General features: G+C 46.1%; 1 protein-coding gene across 1 annotated transcript in view; it reads left to right on the plus strand.

Annotated features, from left to right (window-relative positions):
• ALK (ALK receptor tyrosine kinase) overlaps nt 1–18653 on the plus strand; it is a 744900-nt gene that overhangs the window by 391797 nt on the left and 334450 nt on the right. The window contains exon 4 of the mRNA XM_055254443.2: nt 6567–6768. Within this exon, the coding sequence (XP_055110418.2) occupies nt 6567–6768 (202 nt within the window). The remainder of the gene's footprint in view (nt 1–6566; nt 6769–18653) is intronic.

Genomic DNA, 18653 nt, shown 5'->3' on the forward strand with positions numbered 1-18653 from the left:
TGTGTGGAATGTGGTCAGGTGGAGCCGAGGTCAGAGACTGTTTTTAAAAAAATTATAAGCAATTCTTTACTATTTGATTCCTTGTCATGTGTATTAGTTCATGCTTGTGTCACTGTAAAGGAACACCTGAGTCTGGGTAACTTATAAAGAAAAGAGATGTAATTGGCTCATGGTTCTGCAGGCTGTACTGGAAGCAAGGCAATGGCGTCTGTTTCCTGAGTGAGGGCCTCAGGAAACTTACAATCATGACAGAAGGCAACAAGGAGCCAGCATGTCACATAGTGACAGCAAGAGCAAGTGAAAGAGAATGAAGAGGTCCCAGACTCTTAAACAACCAGATCTCACATAACTAACTGAGCAAGAACTCACTTACCACCAAGGGGGTGGTATTAAACCATTCATGAGGGATTTGCCCCCATGATCCAATCACCTCCCACCAGACTCCACCTCCAACATTGGGAATCACATTTCAACCTGAGATTTGGAGGGACAAACACATCCAAACCATATTATTTCACCCCTGCCCCCCCAAATATCATGTCCTTACATTTCAAAATATGGTTATGCCTTCACAATAGTCCCTCAAAAGTATTAACTCGTTCCAATATTAACACAAGTGTTCCATGTCTACAGTCCAAAGCCTCATGTGGGACTCACCTATGTGCCTATAAAATCAGAATAAGTAATTTACTTCTAAGATACGATGGTGGTACAGGCATTGGGTAAACATTCTTGTTCCAAAGTGGAGAAACTGACCAAAACAAAGGGGTAGTAGGCATCACACAAGTGTGGAACACAGCAGGGCAGTCATTAAATCTTAAAGCTTCAAAATAATCTTTGACACCATGTCCCACATCCAGGGCACACTGCTGCAAGGGGTAGGCTCCCAGGGCCTTAGGCAGCTCCACTCCTATGGCTTTGCAGTGTGCATCCTCCATGGCTGCTCCCACAGGTTGGAGTTGACTGTCTGCAGCTTTTTCATGCTGAGATTTCAAGCTGCCAGTGTCTCTACCATTCTTGGATATAGAAGGCAGCAGCCCCCTTCCCACAGCTCCACCAGGAAGTGCCCCAGTGGGAACTCTTTGTAGAGGCTCCAACCCCACATTTTCCCTTGATATTGACCTAGTAGAGTTTCTTTGTCGGGGCTCTGCCCCAGTGGTAGACTTCTGCCCATGCCTCCTATGGAATTTAGATGGGAGCTGCCAAGCCTTCTTCACTCTTGCATTCTGTGTGTCTTGTAGGCTTAACACCACATGGAAGCATGGCTTATGTAATCCAAAGTGGCGTCTGGAGCCATACCCGGGCCCTTTTGAGCCATGGCTAGAGCTGGTACAGCCAGAATGTAAGGAGCAGTGTCATGAGGCTAAGCAGAGCAACAGCACCCTGGGCCTGGCCCCTGAAACCATTCTTTCCTCTTAGTCTCTTAGGCCTCTGAGCCTGTGATCAGAGGGGCTGTCCCAAATAGTCTTGAAGTGCCCTTGAGATCTTTTTTTTATTGTCTTGGATATTAGCACTTGGCTCCCTTTTAGTCATGCTATTCACTTTAGCAAGTTGCTCCACAGGCCACTTGAATTCCTTCCCTGAAAATGTTCTTTTCCTTTCTACAACATGAGTAGTGTGCAAATTTTCCAAACCCTTATGCTCTGCTTTCCTTTTAAATAAAGTTTCAAGTTGTCATTTCTTTGCTCCCATATCTGATCATAGACTGTTAGAAGCAGCTAGACCACTCATGAACACTCTGCCACTTAGAAATTTCTTCTGCCACATACCCTAAGTTATCACTCTTAAGTTCAACCTTCCACAGATCCCTAACGCATGAATATGAATGCAGCCAAATTATTTGCTGAGGTGTAACACAAGTTACCTTTACTCCAGTTTTCAATAACTTTTTTATTTCCATTTGATACCTCCTTAGCCTAGTCTTCACTATCCATATTTCTATCAGCATTTTGGTCAAAACTATTTAATTAGTCTCTAAGAAGTTCCAAACTTTCCCTCATCTTCCTGTCTTCTGAGCTCCCCCCGCCCAAATTCTTCCAACCCCTGCCCATTACTCAGTTCCAAAGTTACTTCTATATTTTCAGGTATGTTTATAGCAAAACACCACTGATTGGTGCCAATTTTCTGTATTAGTCCATGCTTGTGTCCCTGTAAAGGAATACCTAAGGCTGGGTAATTTATAAAGAAAAGAGATTTAATTGGCTCATGGTGCTGCAGGCTGTACTGGAAGCATGGCAATGGCACCTGTTTCTAGTGAGGGCCTCAGGAAGCTTGCAATCATGGCAGAAGGCAACAAGGAACCAGCATGCCACATGGTGAGAGTGAGAGCAAGAGAGAAAGGAGGGGAGGTCCCACACTCTTTTAAATAACCAGATCTCACATAACTGAGTAATCACTCACATGTACCAAGGGGATGGAGCTAAACCATTCATGAGGGATCTGCCCCCGTGATCCAGTCACCTCCCACCAGGCCCCACCTCCAACACTGGGAATCATATTTGAACATGAGATTTGGAGAAACAAACACAACCAAACTACAGCACCATGTTACCACCATATCAATTTGATTTTTAGGATGATTGAGTACCTACCATGTGGCAAGCATTGTGTTGCATACCAGACATTTAGAGGTGGTAGCAGCCTTATAGCAGAAGCATCTAAGAAACAAATGATGCCAGCACAGGAGCCCTTCCTAGGGATGTATGTGTGTAAATCGGGAGAGAGGAAGGCAGGGCAGGGAACCACGGCTTACTTCCTTACATCTCAGCAGGAAAGTCCATGGAGTATTTGGCCAATTGATTAAAACTGTTGGTATATAACCCTCAGAGAGGTGAATTATGAGAAGAAGAGTTTAGGACTTGGAGACTTGACTCAATTTCTTTAGATTAGTGATAGTCTAGGCAGGCAGATAGAATTACTGACAGTTTGGGGCTGTAAGAATCCTTAGAGAGATTGTATCCAACCCTTTCATTTTACAAAGGAAGGTTGGTAGTAGCAGAGCTACTCCAATTTAGTCCTTCTGATTCCAGGTTTAGTCCTAGATCAAAGGAATTCCAGACTAAGACACCTGTCAACACAGGGAACTGATTTTTATTACATACCTACCTTGAGCAGGCACAGTACTGCCTACTTGATACGTGTTATTTAATTTAATCTTCACAACAGCCCTATGAGGTAGGCTCTGCCCATATTAAATTTGAGCAAATTAATATTTAAAGTGTTTAAATAATTTGTCTAAGGTCAGTAACTGAACAGATATAAAAGAGTTTGACCTCTAAGTTCATGACCCTTGGGTTTTGGCCCATAATTTGAGCCCTGCTTGTTGAGATGAGAGCAGCACATTCCTACACTGGTGACCAGAGGTAAAAATAATAACCATTTCATATTTAATCATTAAACATAACAACACGATGCATAATAAAAGAAACATGGTCGTGGCGCTGTATGAGCAGAGCTCTTTGATCTGCCTCTCCACTCTCCCATGGCCACACTGGGTGAAGGTCTGTGTGCTGCTAGACCATCCTTCTTAATTAGAAAGGACCCCAGGAGACTTCGCCTAGCCCCAGGCTATCCTGAGCAAAATAAATAGAAACGGAAAAGAGAGAGGAGAGATAAATTTTTACTGACTTTAAAAGATTTATACTGACAATATCCCAAGGAGCTCATGAAATGTATTTTTTCCCTTATTTTTGGTAGAGGAAAGCTGCTGATGAAGAGATAGCTCTCAACTATAGAGTTCCATTGAGAGTGAAAATACTTTAAGCTCAGTCGCTTATTGATAGTCCAGTTGCAGAAAATAAGATTCATATAAACATCATCTCACATATTAGAACTGGAAAAATAATCTATCTTCCAGTCAGCTTTGAAAGAGCTCCATTATTGAGGTGCCAAATTTCGGGGACAGAATTTGCATGCATGGCCACACGAAAGGGTGGAGAAGAGCAGTGACACAGAAAGAGCCCCTAGTCCCAATACCTCAACACCTTCAGCTGGATTTTTGAGCTTCTCATGCATGTGCACATGTGCATAGCAGTAATCTTCCTAAGAAGAATGGAGATACTTTATTTTGCCCCCATTCTTCCCTTCAGTAGCTCAAAAAAATCCTGGTTTCTACTCAACATTGAGAACATCAGAGAATGGTCTCAGACCAGGACACAGTTGCTGCTGCCCCCTTATGTGTAAATTATTATCGGACATGGGACTGGCTTCATCCTAACCCCAGGCCATACCCCCAAAGAGTCTGCAGCAAGACTCTGTCCCCAGAGATACTTCCAGGGTCCTCACGTGCTCTGCACAGATACACACTACCCTAGTACTGGAAACCCCAGTCATCCACCCTCAACACATTGCCTTTGCTTACAACAGTAACATAGCAAACACTTCAAATTTGCATTTAGTCACATTCTTGCCCTTGTGTGGACTTGTGGTGCAAGATGAGGTTGGGTCAATATTAATTCCCTCTTGCCCCCACCATAACAGATCAGTTCTCTTGCAGCAACACTCTGATGGTGCCATTCTCCTGCTCAAAATATCTAGCTCTCTATTATCCACAAAATGAAGCTGGAAGTCTTCAGCCAAGAAGCAATGCTCTCTATGGTCTGGTTACACCTCCTATCACCCTGGCCCTCCTTATTTCTCAGTCTTCTCTCCAGCGTCCTACTCTGCAGCCAAACATCATCTACCTTTGTCCTGACTCCACTTCCCTTCAACTTCTGCACAGTCCATTCTGCCAGTATCTTTGTTTTTCTCTCCCTTTAAGACGTGGCTCAAGGGTCTTCCTCTTTAAAGATCTTCCCACCTGGACCTCCTGTCTCCTTCTTCCTGAAGGCTCCCAACATGTTTTGCCTGGATGTGTGTCTGACTTTATGGCCTCTATTTGTGCTGATAGTTCTTGCAGACATCTCTGCCCCCTGCCAGACCTGGAGTTCCTTGAAGGCCACAACTGTGTCTGTCACATCTGTGTCCTCAGGGCAAAGCCACTGCTTGGATGTTTGCTCAAAATAGGCATCCATTAAATGGAATCTGAGGGCAGAAAGGAGTAAGGAAGGGACTGAATAAATGGATTTGGTCTGGTGCCCATATGCCCCTCATTCCCCTTCCTGCCCCTCTGACTTCCAAAGCTATACATCCTGGCCACAATGTACCTTGGCCATGTTTTAGGCTGAAGTACACAGCGGGCCAGTGAAAAAGATGCAAGGAGAAGAGTACTGCTTAGGAGTCCAGAAATCTGGAGTCTGGTCTTAACTTTCAAACTAAGACTTTGGACAAGTCATTTCCCTATCTGGATCTCCAGTCTGCTTCCCTAGGAAAGCAAGGGGACTGGATTAGATGATCTTCCCAAATCTTTGTCTTTGCTTCTAATCCCTTTTCTTTTCCTCTGTGCCCATGACAAGAATATTTCCTCCACTGCAAAATACTGTAATAATGTCGATTATTTATGACAGTTGTAGAGCACTTTTCTCATATGGAAGCTTCCCAACAAGTACAGAGGGTTCACATTCTCAATCCAGCTCAGACACAGTCTTGTGCTTCATCCTGATTTTAACCAGAAGTCGCTTTTACTTACTTTAAGAAAGTTGGAAACCTCCAATTCCTGGAACAACACCTTCCTTTTGAATAATGCTTTACCTTGGTAGGAGTCCCCCTCTTTTATCTGCACCATTGTTTATTGCAGGCTGCTAGTTTATTTGCCTATTTGGGAAATTGGGTTATCTGCAGAAGGAGACCTTGGAAGTGCCAGGAGTAGTTTAAGAAGACTGAGTACTCATTAGCTGCTTCCCACTGTGGAAGTCAGGGATCTTGTTGAAATAGATTTCTTCTGCAAAAGGAGCAGCATATAATGGCCCAAAACTTCAATGCAGAAGTCAGCAAGTAAAATTAATGTATCGGAAGGAATGCCTGGAACAATATAATGGTGGTGTGCTTTTACACTGACGGTAATCCCCATGAATGTAGGTTTCTTGCAGGTCATTTGGCCTGTGCTACTGGAATCAGGATTGGCTTGTTCTAGAGGGAAACTCTGCCGTGGGCACAACACCAGGGGGGATTTGTAGGGCTTTTTCTGTGGAGACCAGTTGCAAGTTCACATGACTCATAGGCTCAAGAGCTGAAATGAACCTTAAGAGATTATTGAGTTCAGCCAACCCTCTCACCCCATTTTATGAGAGGAAACTGAAACCTAAGAAAGTTAATGCTTTTCCCAAGATCATTCAACTAGCAAGGGAAGGAACTAGAGTCTTTTGAAGTAGATGTTTTTATTCCTGTTTTGCGGATGAAAAATCTAAGGCTCTAGGACACAGAAGTAGGAAGTAGGGGAGCTAAGGTTAGAACCTTGGTCTGCCTGATTATAAGGCCCATGTCTCCAGCCACTATCCACCTGCATCAGGCTATACTATTTACAAAGAAAATCTAAGAACGGAGGAAGAAGGCTGGGTGCATGCAGAGAAGGAGATAATGGCCTCCAGTATCTCTGATTTTGATGCCATTTGTCTCTAAGTCTTGCCACAGAGCTACTGCTGGTCTTACCTGAACACATCCTCATATTCGTTTTCCCTGTCTCTTTCCAGGCTCCTTTCTCCTCCTCAACACCTCAGCCGACTCCAAGCACACCATCCTGAGTCCGTGGATGAGGAGCAGCAGTGAGCACTGCACACTGGCTGTCTCGGTGCACAGACACCTGCAGCCCTCTGGAAGGTACATCGCCCAGCTGCTGCCCCACAACGAGGCTGCAAGAGAGATCCTCCTGATGCCCACTCCAGGGAAGCATGGGTAAGTGCTTCTCCATGTCCAAAACTGATTTTATACCAGGTGATTTGGCTTTTGGTTACACATTTCCAGAGTCTGTGACATCTACTTACAAACTCATGATTGTCCTTTAATCAGTAGGTCCAGGTTGAGCAATTACTACTAATATCCCTTGGGTAGTGTCTTGGGTACTGATTTGTAGGTCCCTCTGACTGCCCTGGCTAGTGGCCCTTCCAGAGGCGAGAGGACTAGCTGCCAGAGTGGGGATTTCATAAGTGGATGTTAAAGATGTTCATTTCCCAAAGTTCAGCTACAGCCAAGAATAAAACAGCCAAAGAAATGTTAAAAGGCCAGAATGAAAGTAATTTAATATGGTAGAAACGGTTTTACCAGCAGAAGTTGGGCAGGAAGGGAAAGGACAAAGTATTTTGGCCATCCAAGCAGGTTCTATGGGAGTTTGGTACCCCAGAGCAGGATTAGTCATGGATACTATACCAGTGTAATTCAGTAGAGATTGGAACAGAGCTTTGCGCTACAACCACCAAGACATATGACCGTGGAATCCTCTAAGCTTTCTGGAGATACTTACTTGCTTACTCAGTGATCCATCAGGCCTCTACAGTAGTGACATTGGAAAGCACCTCTGTGCCTGGCTTTTGTTTTTCCATTCCATAAGTATAAATACTATCCTATGACCTCAGCGTTGAGGGACCCCAGATCTGATTACTTTAGCAACAAGGATCCTTCTTTGTAACTTGTTTAGAGGAGAAAAAGCACAAATGTCTAGCTATGCTTAGACTTGGCTTCCTTCTAAGAGAATACCTTCTCAGAAGGGTCCCACCTGAACGATGACTGTTACCCATCCTCCATCCCCATGGTGTGCAGGGGAGAGACCCTGCCTGTTGCTTTGGCAATAAGGCTGAATGGCCTTCTTCGTAATTGCTTGAAAGTCTTCTCCCCACTCCCAGCCATTAACCCATCTGTATTTAGTTGCACTTAGAAGGACTACAAGCTGCTGCAGTCTCATCAGGAATGAAATCTTGACATCAAAAAGAATGCTCTCCCCATTCCTAAACTCATATCCATCTTCTTGCCTCTGAAATGCCTCTCTGGGCTGGCTGAGAAGGTCCCAGCTACCAAGGACTCTTGCTCTATTCACCAGATATCAGTGTGGCATAGCAGGTGTCTGGGCTGCCCCCTGTTTGGGACCAGCTGTCTTCTGGCACCAAGCCTCCCTCCAGCACGGCTTCTCTTTCCAGTAAGAAGCCTGGATGGGAAGGCTTCTTATCTGAGGGCAGGGCTATGTGCCATCCTATAGGTATTTGCCCATCCTCATATTCTGAGAGCTGCATATGCTGACTTATCGCTGTCAACATTCCTTCCTTCCCTACCAGGCCTGGCAGAGACCAGGGAGTGCTGCTTGAGGCTGCTGAGCCCTCAGGCATCAGTCTATTGTGGTGCTGGTGGGGGGTGGGAGGATTCACTGATGTGGCTGGGAGAGGTGGAGTTGGAGTCTGAGAATACCCATGAGTGTGAGAAAAGGTGCCAGAGGGGTTTCAGCACTTCTTATGTGGCCTGGCCTGTTTCCCTGTGTAGCATAGTCAGGAAAATAACTCCTCGGGTATGACTGGCCATAGGGCCTTGCAAATAGTTTTTCCCTCTTTACCTTTCTATGCTTATATAGAAAGTCAATTCTCTTTTAAAAGAGGAGAAAACTGAGGCAGAGAGAGGAAATAGGAAGTGACGTGGTCAAACTGGACTCTTTCCAGGAAACCTAAAGCCTCTTAGGGAGAAAGGGTGGAGTTGGGAAAGAGAAAGGGAAATATAAAAGAATCTTGCAAAAAAAAAAAAAAAAGAGTGATTATTTTGATTATTTGATCCTTCAAAACAAATAAGGCCTGGGACTTGCCATGTCAGTGCCTTCAGGGGCAGCCTTCCCTCCACATGATGCCATGGCCACCTGCCTCAAGGTCCACCTGGCCACCCAACTTATCCTCTTCCCAAGGCAATGCCTCCATCACCAGAGGAGCTGCTCTGTCCTCTGGAGGGTGTGAGTTGAGCGGGAGAGAGGAATTGGGACTGAGCTGAGGCAAATTCAGTGACTTGATGGCTTTGTCTGGGGCAGAGTTTAGTGATGAGCAGGAGTGATTCCAGATTTAAATTAAAGATGCCTGGGCCAGCCTTCTCACCTCCCATGAGATCATTGTGGTGAGGGTAGAAGGTGGCAGCAGAAAGGACAATCAATAGACCGTTCACTGCAGCGCAGAGCTACTCTTGTGGGTGCCTTAGCCAGCTGCAAGGAACAGGGCATTTGCCTAGCAAATCAAAACTTGCCCAGCTTTGCACTGTTTAGAGTTTGGGATCACAAAGGATGGAGATTTGCCTGCTCTCTGATTATGGGGTCGCTGCTAGTCTCAAGAATCTTTAGATTTGCAATACTCAGCAGTTTGCCTTGCCAAAAGCTCACTCCGTTTAATGTCAGAGATGACCTCACTAGCATAGCACTCAGAGCAGCGAGGGGGACACAGTGATATCCTGGTGATGTCGAATGTGATGATTACAAATGGAGCTGGCTTCCTCTGATAACAGGAGATGGTGGTTTGGGGACCACTATTTGGAAAACAACATTCCGTGTTTGTAGTAATGAGGGAGGAAGTTGTAATAATAAAGTCGGCTGGGGAGAGCCTGACTCAGAGGAGTGGGCTGAGGAATGACAAGTCAGACGCCACCAAGTTCCCTGGAAACCACTGTGTCGTGAGCAGCCGGTGCCGGCTGTCATGCACCGGCGGGACAGGAGCAGCAGGCTGGTTGGAAGCACTCGGAGGCAGAAGGCAGGGGAAAGGCAGTTGGAGAAGGACAGCAGCTGCTCCCTTCCTAGTTGCCTGGAAAGCAGCAGAGTATATGAGGTCTAATGAATCACAGAGCATGAGTGGCCACATTGGCCAAGGCTGCCAGGCTTTGGCCAGAGTCTCGCAGGGGACAGACAGATGAGTGCCCAGCCTGCTCATCTGCCTGGCCAGAATGACCAGAGAAGCAAGGAAGCAGAGAAATAGGGGCTATCAAACAGCCTAGGCCCGGCTGGTCACAGAGTCACATAGGCATAGGACATCTTAGCTAGAAATTAGTGGCCATAAAGTCCCCATGAACAGAATGAATATGATAATACTTATGTAAAATGGTGAGCTGTGAAATGGCATATGGAAAATGGCTCACACAGTGCCTGGCTGTCGTTGGCACTAATAAGTGCTAGGTCCTTTTGGGTTCAAACATTCATCTCACCATCATGGGTTGAGTGCCTCTTGTGTAGCAGGTGCCAAAGACGACACAGCCGAAGACAACAAGGTCACAGCTTTCAAGGAACATCTAGTCCAGTAAGGAAGACACAAGCAGAATAGCAACAGCATGTGCTTGTGCGAATGTTTTAAAATTGAGGCTCGTATTATTAAGAGGCTGAGCTAAGATCGCTAGTGGCAGATCCAGCAGAAGCAGCCAGCTAGGGAGCCACCCACTGGACCACACTGCCATTCTGATGTGTTTTAGAAAGATCGATCCAGCAGCAATTGTCTGTGTAAAATTGGTCTTCTCCTGGACGCAGGAACGCAAGCTTGAGGGTGGGTGGCGTGTCGGGCTATAGGAGACACTCTCCAGGGCTCCTACCCAGAAGGCCACCTCGAGTTTTGTTTCCTCTCGAAGCACATGACTTTCTCCCACAGCGGCGGGTACCTGGGGACTTTATTATGTATGACCAGAACTACACAGTGTGTGGAGGGAAGAACTGGGCCCCGAGGGGATAGAAGTTGCCAATCATTTGAATTACTAATACTTGAAAAGATACTTTAAACCGAAAGTCGTTGGGGAAACTCAGGCTTGAGCCAAGATAAGCTGTCAGGGCATTTTAAAGCACAAATAAGCCTCAGTCCAGAGGGTAGTGGTGAATTGAAATTCTCAGCACAAAGCCTTGCCTTTCTGCAGGACCTCAACCCCTAGACCAGGAAGATACTTGAGTCTAATCTCCTCCCCTTTCCATGTTGGTTTCCTGATGGGCAACAGGAAACCCAGGCGGGTGATGTGATGTAATGTGATGTGATGAAGGTCAAACTGCAGGCTCAGACCTGGCACAGTGGCTCACACCTGTAATCCCAGCACTTTGGGAGGCCAAGGTGGGAGGATCACTTGGGGCCAGGAGTTCAAGACCAGCCTGGGCAACAGAGTGAGACCCCCCAACCTCTACAAAAAATATATATTTTTAGTTAGCCAGGCATGGTGGTACATGCCTGTAATCCCAGCTATTCATGAGGCTGAGGCAGGAGGCTTGCTTGAGCCCAAGAGATTGAGGCTGCAGTAAACTGTGATCATGCCACTGCCCTCCAACCTGGGTGACAGAGCAAGACCCTGTCTCAAAAAAACAAACTAACAAACAAAACTGCCTGCTTGTGGCAAAGCCAGGACTCGTTTCCACAGTGGCACCCTGGAAAGGTCTGTTTCCCAGCTGCCCAGCTGCATCAGGAAACCCTCAAACTCACTGCCCTTAGATTAAAATCTGCAGCCACCTCCCCAAGTGAAGAAAAATTTGCGTTCATGCTGGGTACCCACACAGCTACCGTGCTTACTTAAGGCAGTCAGTTCTGACCAAAGATCCCAGCTTTAAAACCAGTAACAGTCCTAATAGGAAATGTGCCAAGGTAATTTAACTCAAAAAGATATTGATTTGTGGCCATCAGGAGGTATAGTTTCAATCCTGATTCCGCCGCTAATTTGCAGCATGGTTAAGGACAACCACAGCATTGCCCAGCCGTAGCTTCTTACCTTCTAAAGTGGCGGCTCTGGCTGCCCTCTGCTCCCCTCTTCTGTCCTGGCAATGCCAGCAACCTATCCTCAGATGCCATCCAGGACTAGGGCAGCAGGAAGCAATTCTCCCCACCCCAGACTCCTGCTCCTGGACAAAGAGGAACCTCCCTACTGGCCCGCTGATACCTTCACCACTAATGCACAGAACCCTGGCGGTTCCTGTCAGTAGACAGGCCGAGTGAGAGATGGTCTCAGGGCGGGGCACCTGTGGAAAGATGCCACCAGGTATTTGCTTCTGAAAAGGGAGCTGATTGCTTTTCCCAGGCTGCTTTGGGCTGAACTTCAGTCAGCCCAGGGCAATGTGGCAAGTCTTGACAGCTGGGGAAATCAGAGCCTGTGGCATTCAGCCTCCATGGTCAAAAGTTCTCTTCGAATCTTGCCTGCATGATAAACGAGATCAGAAATAAAAAAGGTGATCATTTATTGAAACTGATGCCCTCAAGTGGCAGTGTCACAATGATTTAATTTCAGGCCCAGCTTTTTCTCACTTTCAAAGTCATTCATAGAGTCAGCTTCTCTCTTTTCCCCCATGGTCTGAATAACACCCTAATAAATATACAATAAGGCCTTTAATGTCTAGGTGATTTACACTAAAAAGAGAGAGCCATTCAAAGGCTCTAAAGATAATTTTTAAAAGCCTTAAAACTCACACCCAGGCTTGTCCGGGGGATATTTCTCAGACACCTTGTTATAGGAACAATCATGTAGCTCGAAGTTCTCTGAGCACACAGTGGGCAGGAGACTTGAGGTCTAAGTGTTCTTGGAGGAAATTCTTCACACACAATATGAGCTTGGACAAGTCTCAGAATCTCTACAAGCCTCATCTTTGTCAAATGGTAGTAATTGTGCCACTCATGGGGTTGTCGTGCGTTTAAATTGGATTAACAAGCAGAGCAGGTGCTGATAGTGCCTACCCCCTGCCTCCCAGGCTGTCTGTCTAAGGGACACTCTTCTCTCAGGCTGCTCAGGGTCATGGGAGGGTGGGCAGGAAGAGAGCCAGGGTTACAGATTTCACTTAAACCCCTCCTTCTCAGAGTAACCACTTGTGTTCTCCAAGATGGATCCCAAAGTACCAGTCCCATTGAGTATACCTGGATTTACCATATTTCTCCCCACTTTAAGTAGTAATATTGAAGCAACTACTAAAATGCTAGTCCTCTTTAGAGGAACTGGACCTTCAGCCGTTAACATAGTAGGTCTCAAGCTTTAGTAATACAAGTGAGAACCACACATTTTACAAACTTCATATAATTGAGTCTCATCTTTTTGTTTTGTTTTTCTTTCTGAGATGGAGTCTTGCTCTTGTCACCAAGGCTAGAGTGTAGTGGCGTGATCTCAGCTCACTGCCAACCTCTGCCTCCCGGGTTCAAGTGATTCTCCTGCCTCAGCCTCCTGAGCAGCTGGGATTACAGGCCCCCACCACCACAGCTGGCTAATTTTTGTACTTTTAGTACAGATGGGGTTTTACCATCTTGGCCAGGCTGGTCTCAAACTCCTGACCTTGTGATCCACCCACCTCAGCCTCCCAAAGTCCTGGGATTAAAGGCAAGAGCCACTGCACCTGGCCCAAGTCTCATCTTAAGCCATTCTGATTTTTCTCATCTTGGAGTGGGCCATGAGCATATGTATTTTTAGAAAGCTCTGCAGAGATTCTGGGTGTGCACCAAAAGTTAAGAATCATGGCTCTAACATCTTAGCTTGAATTGGTTGATCACATAAGCGGGTAGCTTTGTATAACCATTTGCTAAGCACTAAGAAGAAAAGTAAAAAAGAAAGCTTAAAGACTTGGGAGTGACTTGTGTTTAAGGTGGAGAGCCATTTTTCTCCCACTCATGAGTGGACAGGCTAGTGACAAGGTTTCCACCCCTGGCCTAATCCTGCCTACACAGTCCCTGAGCTGGGATAGCTGGAGGGTATCCACGGTCATGAATGTCGCTGGTCTCCACAGGTGGCTATATTCTCGACACTTCTGTTGTCCTCTCTCTAGAAGGACTATGGCTTCCAAAGCCACAGGGGAATGAGAAGAATACAGATGGATTAGAGAAGCCAAACTTCTTAAAGCCAGAAGGAAGCTCCATCCCATTCTTCCATTTAACTATCCATCCATTCATCCATTCATCCACCATCCATCTATCCATCATCCATCCATCCATCTATCCATCATCCATCCATCCATCCATCCATCCCATCCACCCACCTATCCAACCATCCATCTACCCATCCATCCATCCATCCATTCATCCATCTACCATTCATCCATCCATCCATCCATCCATCAATCCACTCATCCATTAATCCATCCATCATCCATTGATCCATCCATCCACCCATCCATCCATTTTCTTTGTACTTCACGTATTGACTCTCATCTAGGTCCCCAGTTAACAACAGAGCCACAGCCCTCCTTTTTGTTCTCAAGAAGCAGATACTACGTGATTAATATTTATGGTAAATATCTGTACAGTGCCTATTCAGTTTGCCAAGTGAGTCAACCTCTATCAACTCATTTCATCTTTACTATGATCTGTACCATACATATTATTCACCTGCTTTACAGAAGAGTAAACCAAATCTCAGACAGCTTCCATAACTTGCTTATAGTCATGGGTAACACAAGGAAACAGATCTTCTGGGTCCATTTCTTTTCTCATGTTTTTTTCCCAAGAGAGCCTTGCAGTTGAACGCTGGCATCACACCTGGCTCCGAGGAAACTAAGAGCTGTTCTTATCCAATCAGGAAAAGCTCTTCTCAGGAAGACTCCTCTGATATTTGGTCATCTAATTCTGGCCCACAAGTCTTGAAGATGGAGACTTTGGGTTGCATACCTTTTTATGCTAGCAATGTCTGGCACACTGCCTAGCACATAGTAGGGGTTCTATGTTAGGTGGGTGGATAACATATCAATTGAAGCTAGTTCTAGGATGCACCTCTTCTAAAGCCTAAGCTCTGGGTCTAAAAATTAAAGCCCCCTTCAAGATCACAGAAGAGTCTCCAATCGATGGAAAGATGTAAAGTATTTTCTCCCTGCCCTCCACCCACACCCAGGAGTAAATGTGTAACCCTCCCTGGGGCTCAGGAAGCAGCTGTCAAAATGCACCTCAACTGTGAAGGTTGCCATGAAGTACAAAGGACAATTCCTTTCCTGGCAGGTACAACTTTTACTCACGATTGCTTTCATTGATGGGCATCAAAAAAAAAAAAAAAAAAAAGATCATCGGCTTCTGCCCGTTCTGACCTTCGAAATTTGACAGTTGAAGGCTTGTAGTGAGGCTCTTTTGAGCTGCTGCTTTTGCTTTCTCACTCTGCCCTGGATATTTGATGGATTAAACACCAGGACGATGAGAGAACTGTGAATACCTGTAACCCTGTGCTTGTCAGAATGGCATCTTGGCCAATCCCATAATGATAAATATATATTGTATACAAAGAGAAGTCAAAATGCATAGAAACAGACGCTTCTCATCTCAGAAGTGTTTACTGAGCCTCACTGTTTCCCAGTGGGAAGGGAGATGGTAAAAATAGGTGCAGGGATTTTAGTGATAGAACACTGGTGTCAAGAAATTCACTCATAGTTCATGTATGCATTCTGTCAACAAATATCTATGAGTCATGCTCAGTCCCAGGCACTGGTTGGACTCTGGAAGCTCATTCAGCCTTCAAGGGGCTCAGAACAAGGTTTGGAGTTGGACGACAAGACAAGTTATGAGGCCATAAGGAAAGGGGTGTAATGGGTGCTGTGCATTGGGTGCTATGGGAATGCTTGTGGCTGTCAGGCAAGCTGGCCCTGAGAAGGACATGAGCTGGCTCTACGGGGGCAAGGGGTGTCAGGTGGATGATGAGAGGAAGACCTTCCACACAGAGTGCACGTGTGCGAAGGACCGCCTGAGGACACAGATGATGAGCTGTGGCCATATGATTCCCTTGGTTTCTTCCTCCCCCTCCTGCCTGGAGTTCCTTATCCTGGCTCTCTGAGTGCTCACTTTCATGTGTTTGTGACCACTGGCTTATGTGGCAAGAAAACCCATCCCTCTCCACAAAAGCAGTCCTCAAACAGCAAAGCCTCATCCCTAGGCCCCACAATCACCATTACCTCTTCTTGTAGCAAATGTCCTGCTGCAAATGCCCAGAAGACCTCCCTCTGAGTGCAGGCACTCCCCTTGCTTTCACTTTCTCTCTGGTGGTATCTTCTTCCCTAACGAAAACTCCAAGTACCTACATGGACAATCTGTGCATGCAACTATTTTTTACCCCAGCACGAGTGGGTTTCAGTGGATAAGCCAGGACTTCAGGATTGGCCTGTTGCCCCTTCAGTCCCCACTTTGCAAGAAGAGTAGCCATGGAGAGGGGGTGGGGGTTCTTCATGGACTGCCCTTAACCCCTTTTCCACTACAGAAACCCCTACACAGGCAATGTCCCCTCCTCTGAGAAGCCCTTTTAGGGTTTCTCAAATAGCATTGACCATGCAGCCTTGTGACCATTCAGTTACCAGCTTGTCTCTCCCCACAGTCAACAGGGACCCAGGGTCCTCTCCCTGTTGGCTCATGAGTCCCAACACATGAAAGATAGGGAGAGAATGAGGCTGCTGGCTGGGGACAGGACAGGACCTGGCATCCCAGGTAGGAATTCACCTCCCTTCCTTCATTCACCGTTATTTGTATGATAATGAAGAAGAGAAAGAGGAAGAATCACTTGATGCTTACTCTCTGGTGTCAGCATTGTTCTAAGTGCTTTGCATGTGTCAGCTCATCTAATATTATGTGTACCACCACTTGGTGAGGGAGGCCCTAGCACTACCACTTTCACAGTGGGGAAGCTGAGGCTCAGTGAGGTTAAGTAACCTGCCTAGAGTTGCACAGCTTATAAGGAGTAGACTTGATCTGCGCCCAGCTAATCCAGCTCCACTGTCCCTGCTCCCAATCACCACTCTATGGATGATAACTACCCTATTACCAGCTGATAATTAAGGATGCAGTCTTATTTATTTATCATTATTAACCATTATTTATTGTTTATAAATCTCAGCTGCATTTTTCTATGGTGTGTATACAATCCTTCCTGTCCACAATAAATGGCAAAGTTATAAGGTTTTGATGCACAGAAGAAGCCTGTTTTAGAGAGCAGGCAGTCCTGAGACTTACGTCCGGCACTGCCGAAGGTCATAGAGAGTCTATCCAGAAGCCTGGCCTCAGCTTTCCTGTCTCCTGAAGCTCCATTCCAACCCAGTTGCTTTCACCTTCAAAAACCAAGTCTGCATTGAGGAGATGGAATCGGGTGATGGAATTGCCAGCTCTTTGAGCCATAAGGAAACTGACCAGGCAACTGGAGCTGATGGCCCAAGAGTGAGGAAACACCATGACCTGCTTAGTAGCCCTGTTCCCCTCTGCATTCATGCCCAGCCTCAAAGCAAACGTCCTTCTTTCTAGTTACTTGGCCTGTTTCTAAGTTTGCCTTTTCCTCTTTGTTTTATTTAGGGAACCACACACATATGCCTGGCTAAACTCCTGGCTTTTACAGAAATGCATTCTCTTATGGTTCAGAGCCTTAGTTAAGAGCCAAAGCAGACTTGGGATTTTGAATTTAAAGGGCTTCACGAAGTCTACACACAGATTTGGTGCAATGTCTATTCCTGGGAGAATCTTACGTCAGTAAGCTCAGTGAATGAGTGTTCCCACTGCTTTCCAATGACTGATTGTGTTCCCCCTGCCAGTGGGGAAGTCCTGTGGTGGTGAGAAAAGGGAGGGTCCCTAGGGGAGGCCACTGAGAGCAGGCTGAGCCCAGGGCATGAGACCTACCATTGCCAGAAGCTGAAGATGTTTCTTCAGATCACTCACCCGAAGGCACCAGGTTACCTGAGGATCTGGGACCTTGCTCCACCCTACAGGGCAACTTAGCTCAAATGACGCACACATAATGGGAGTCTAAGGAAAGACCTGTGGGCCATGCTGCTTTTTTCTTAGCCCCACTCTGTGATCCAGGCTTTCAATTCACCAAAAGGAGTGTGAAGGAGAACCCACAGTCAAATTGGTATTTTGCATTGTGCTGTTCATTCTGTGGAACGTTCCTTGCAGTCCTAGGATGATCATCTCAGTGGCTTCTCCTGGCCATCAGGAAGCCCCATATTGGAACAAATGAAGACCCGGATGAGAGAACTGACAAGTGAATATCACGGGCTGTTAATCTTCAGCCTCAAATCCTTTAGGGGGTCCCTGTGAAACCCAGGATCAATCTGAGCTGTTTATTAGCATGGCACTCAAAGCCACTGATCAAGCCTCACCCCTCTTGAGCCTGGCTCACCCCATTTCTCTGGACCCATGATTCATTTGTATCAAACTACCCACAGTTGCCCCCCAGTGAAGCAAGCCAGTTCAAGCCCTCTTGTCTTCCCTCACCTTCCCGACCATCAAGAACAATCAGTCTTCTCCTCCAAGAAGGAATCTCCTAGCTCCTTTTCCACAAAGCCTTTCTTGAGACCCCAGACCTTCTGCGAGCAGAGCTGATTGCACCACCATTTGCTGCCTGTTCCACATCTCTATGAGTGTTCTCACAACACTGGGCCACGTTTGTTCTTTCACATGTCTTCCTCACCAACCAGGTACCCCAAGAATAGGGATGGGCATTATTTATCACTGTATCTGCAATGCCTAGCACAGTACTTGACTCACAGTCAATAAATGCTTATGAAATGAACAAATTCCCAAATTAATTGGACCAGAAACTCTTTGAAAACTTACGACATGGTTTTGAGAATGCATCTGTAATGCTCTTGACCAAAATTCCATCTCTGTTCTTCATAACGATTTCACTTCCTTCTACCCAACCTCCAATAGAAGGACTGTCTTCAGCCTGGGTTATCTCCATTTGTGGCCCTAACCATCCTACACTGCCGAGCAAATGCTGGCCTATTTTAGTCTCGGAAATGAGATCGTTGCCATGCTTGGTGATTGCCTTGTCTGTGTGTGCCTTTTAGTTCCTCCAATTTCCTGAGCTATTTCCTGCATATTTCCTGTTCTTCCAGTCAGGACTTCTACTTAGTAATTTTCCCCCAATTCCTCCTTCTCCTT

This window comes from Symphalangus syndactylus, chromosome 18 (genome assembly GCF_028878055.3).
Source record: "Symphalangus syndactylus isolate Jambi chromosome 18, NHGRI_mSymSyn1-v2.1_pri, whole genome shotgun sequence".
Lineage (NCBI taxonomy): Eukaryota > Metazoa > Chordata > Mammalia > Primates > Hylobatidae > Symphalangus > Symphalangus syndactylus.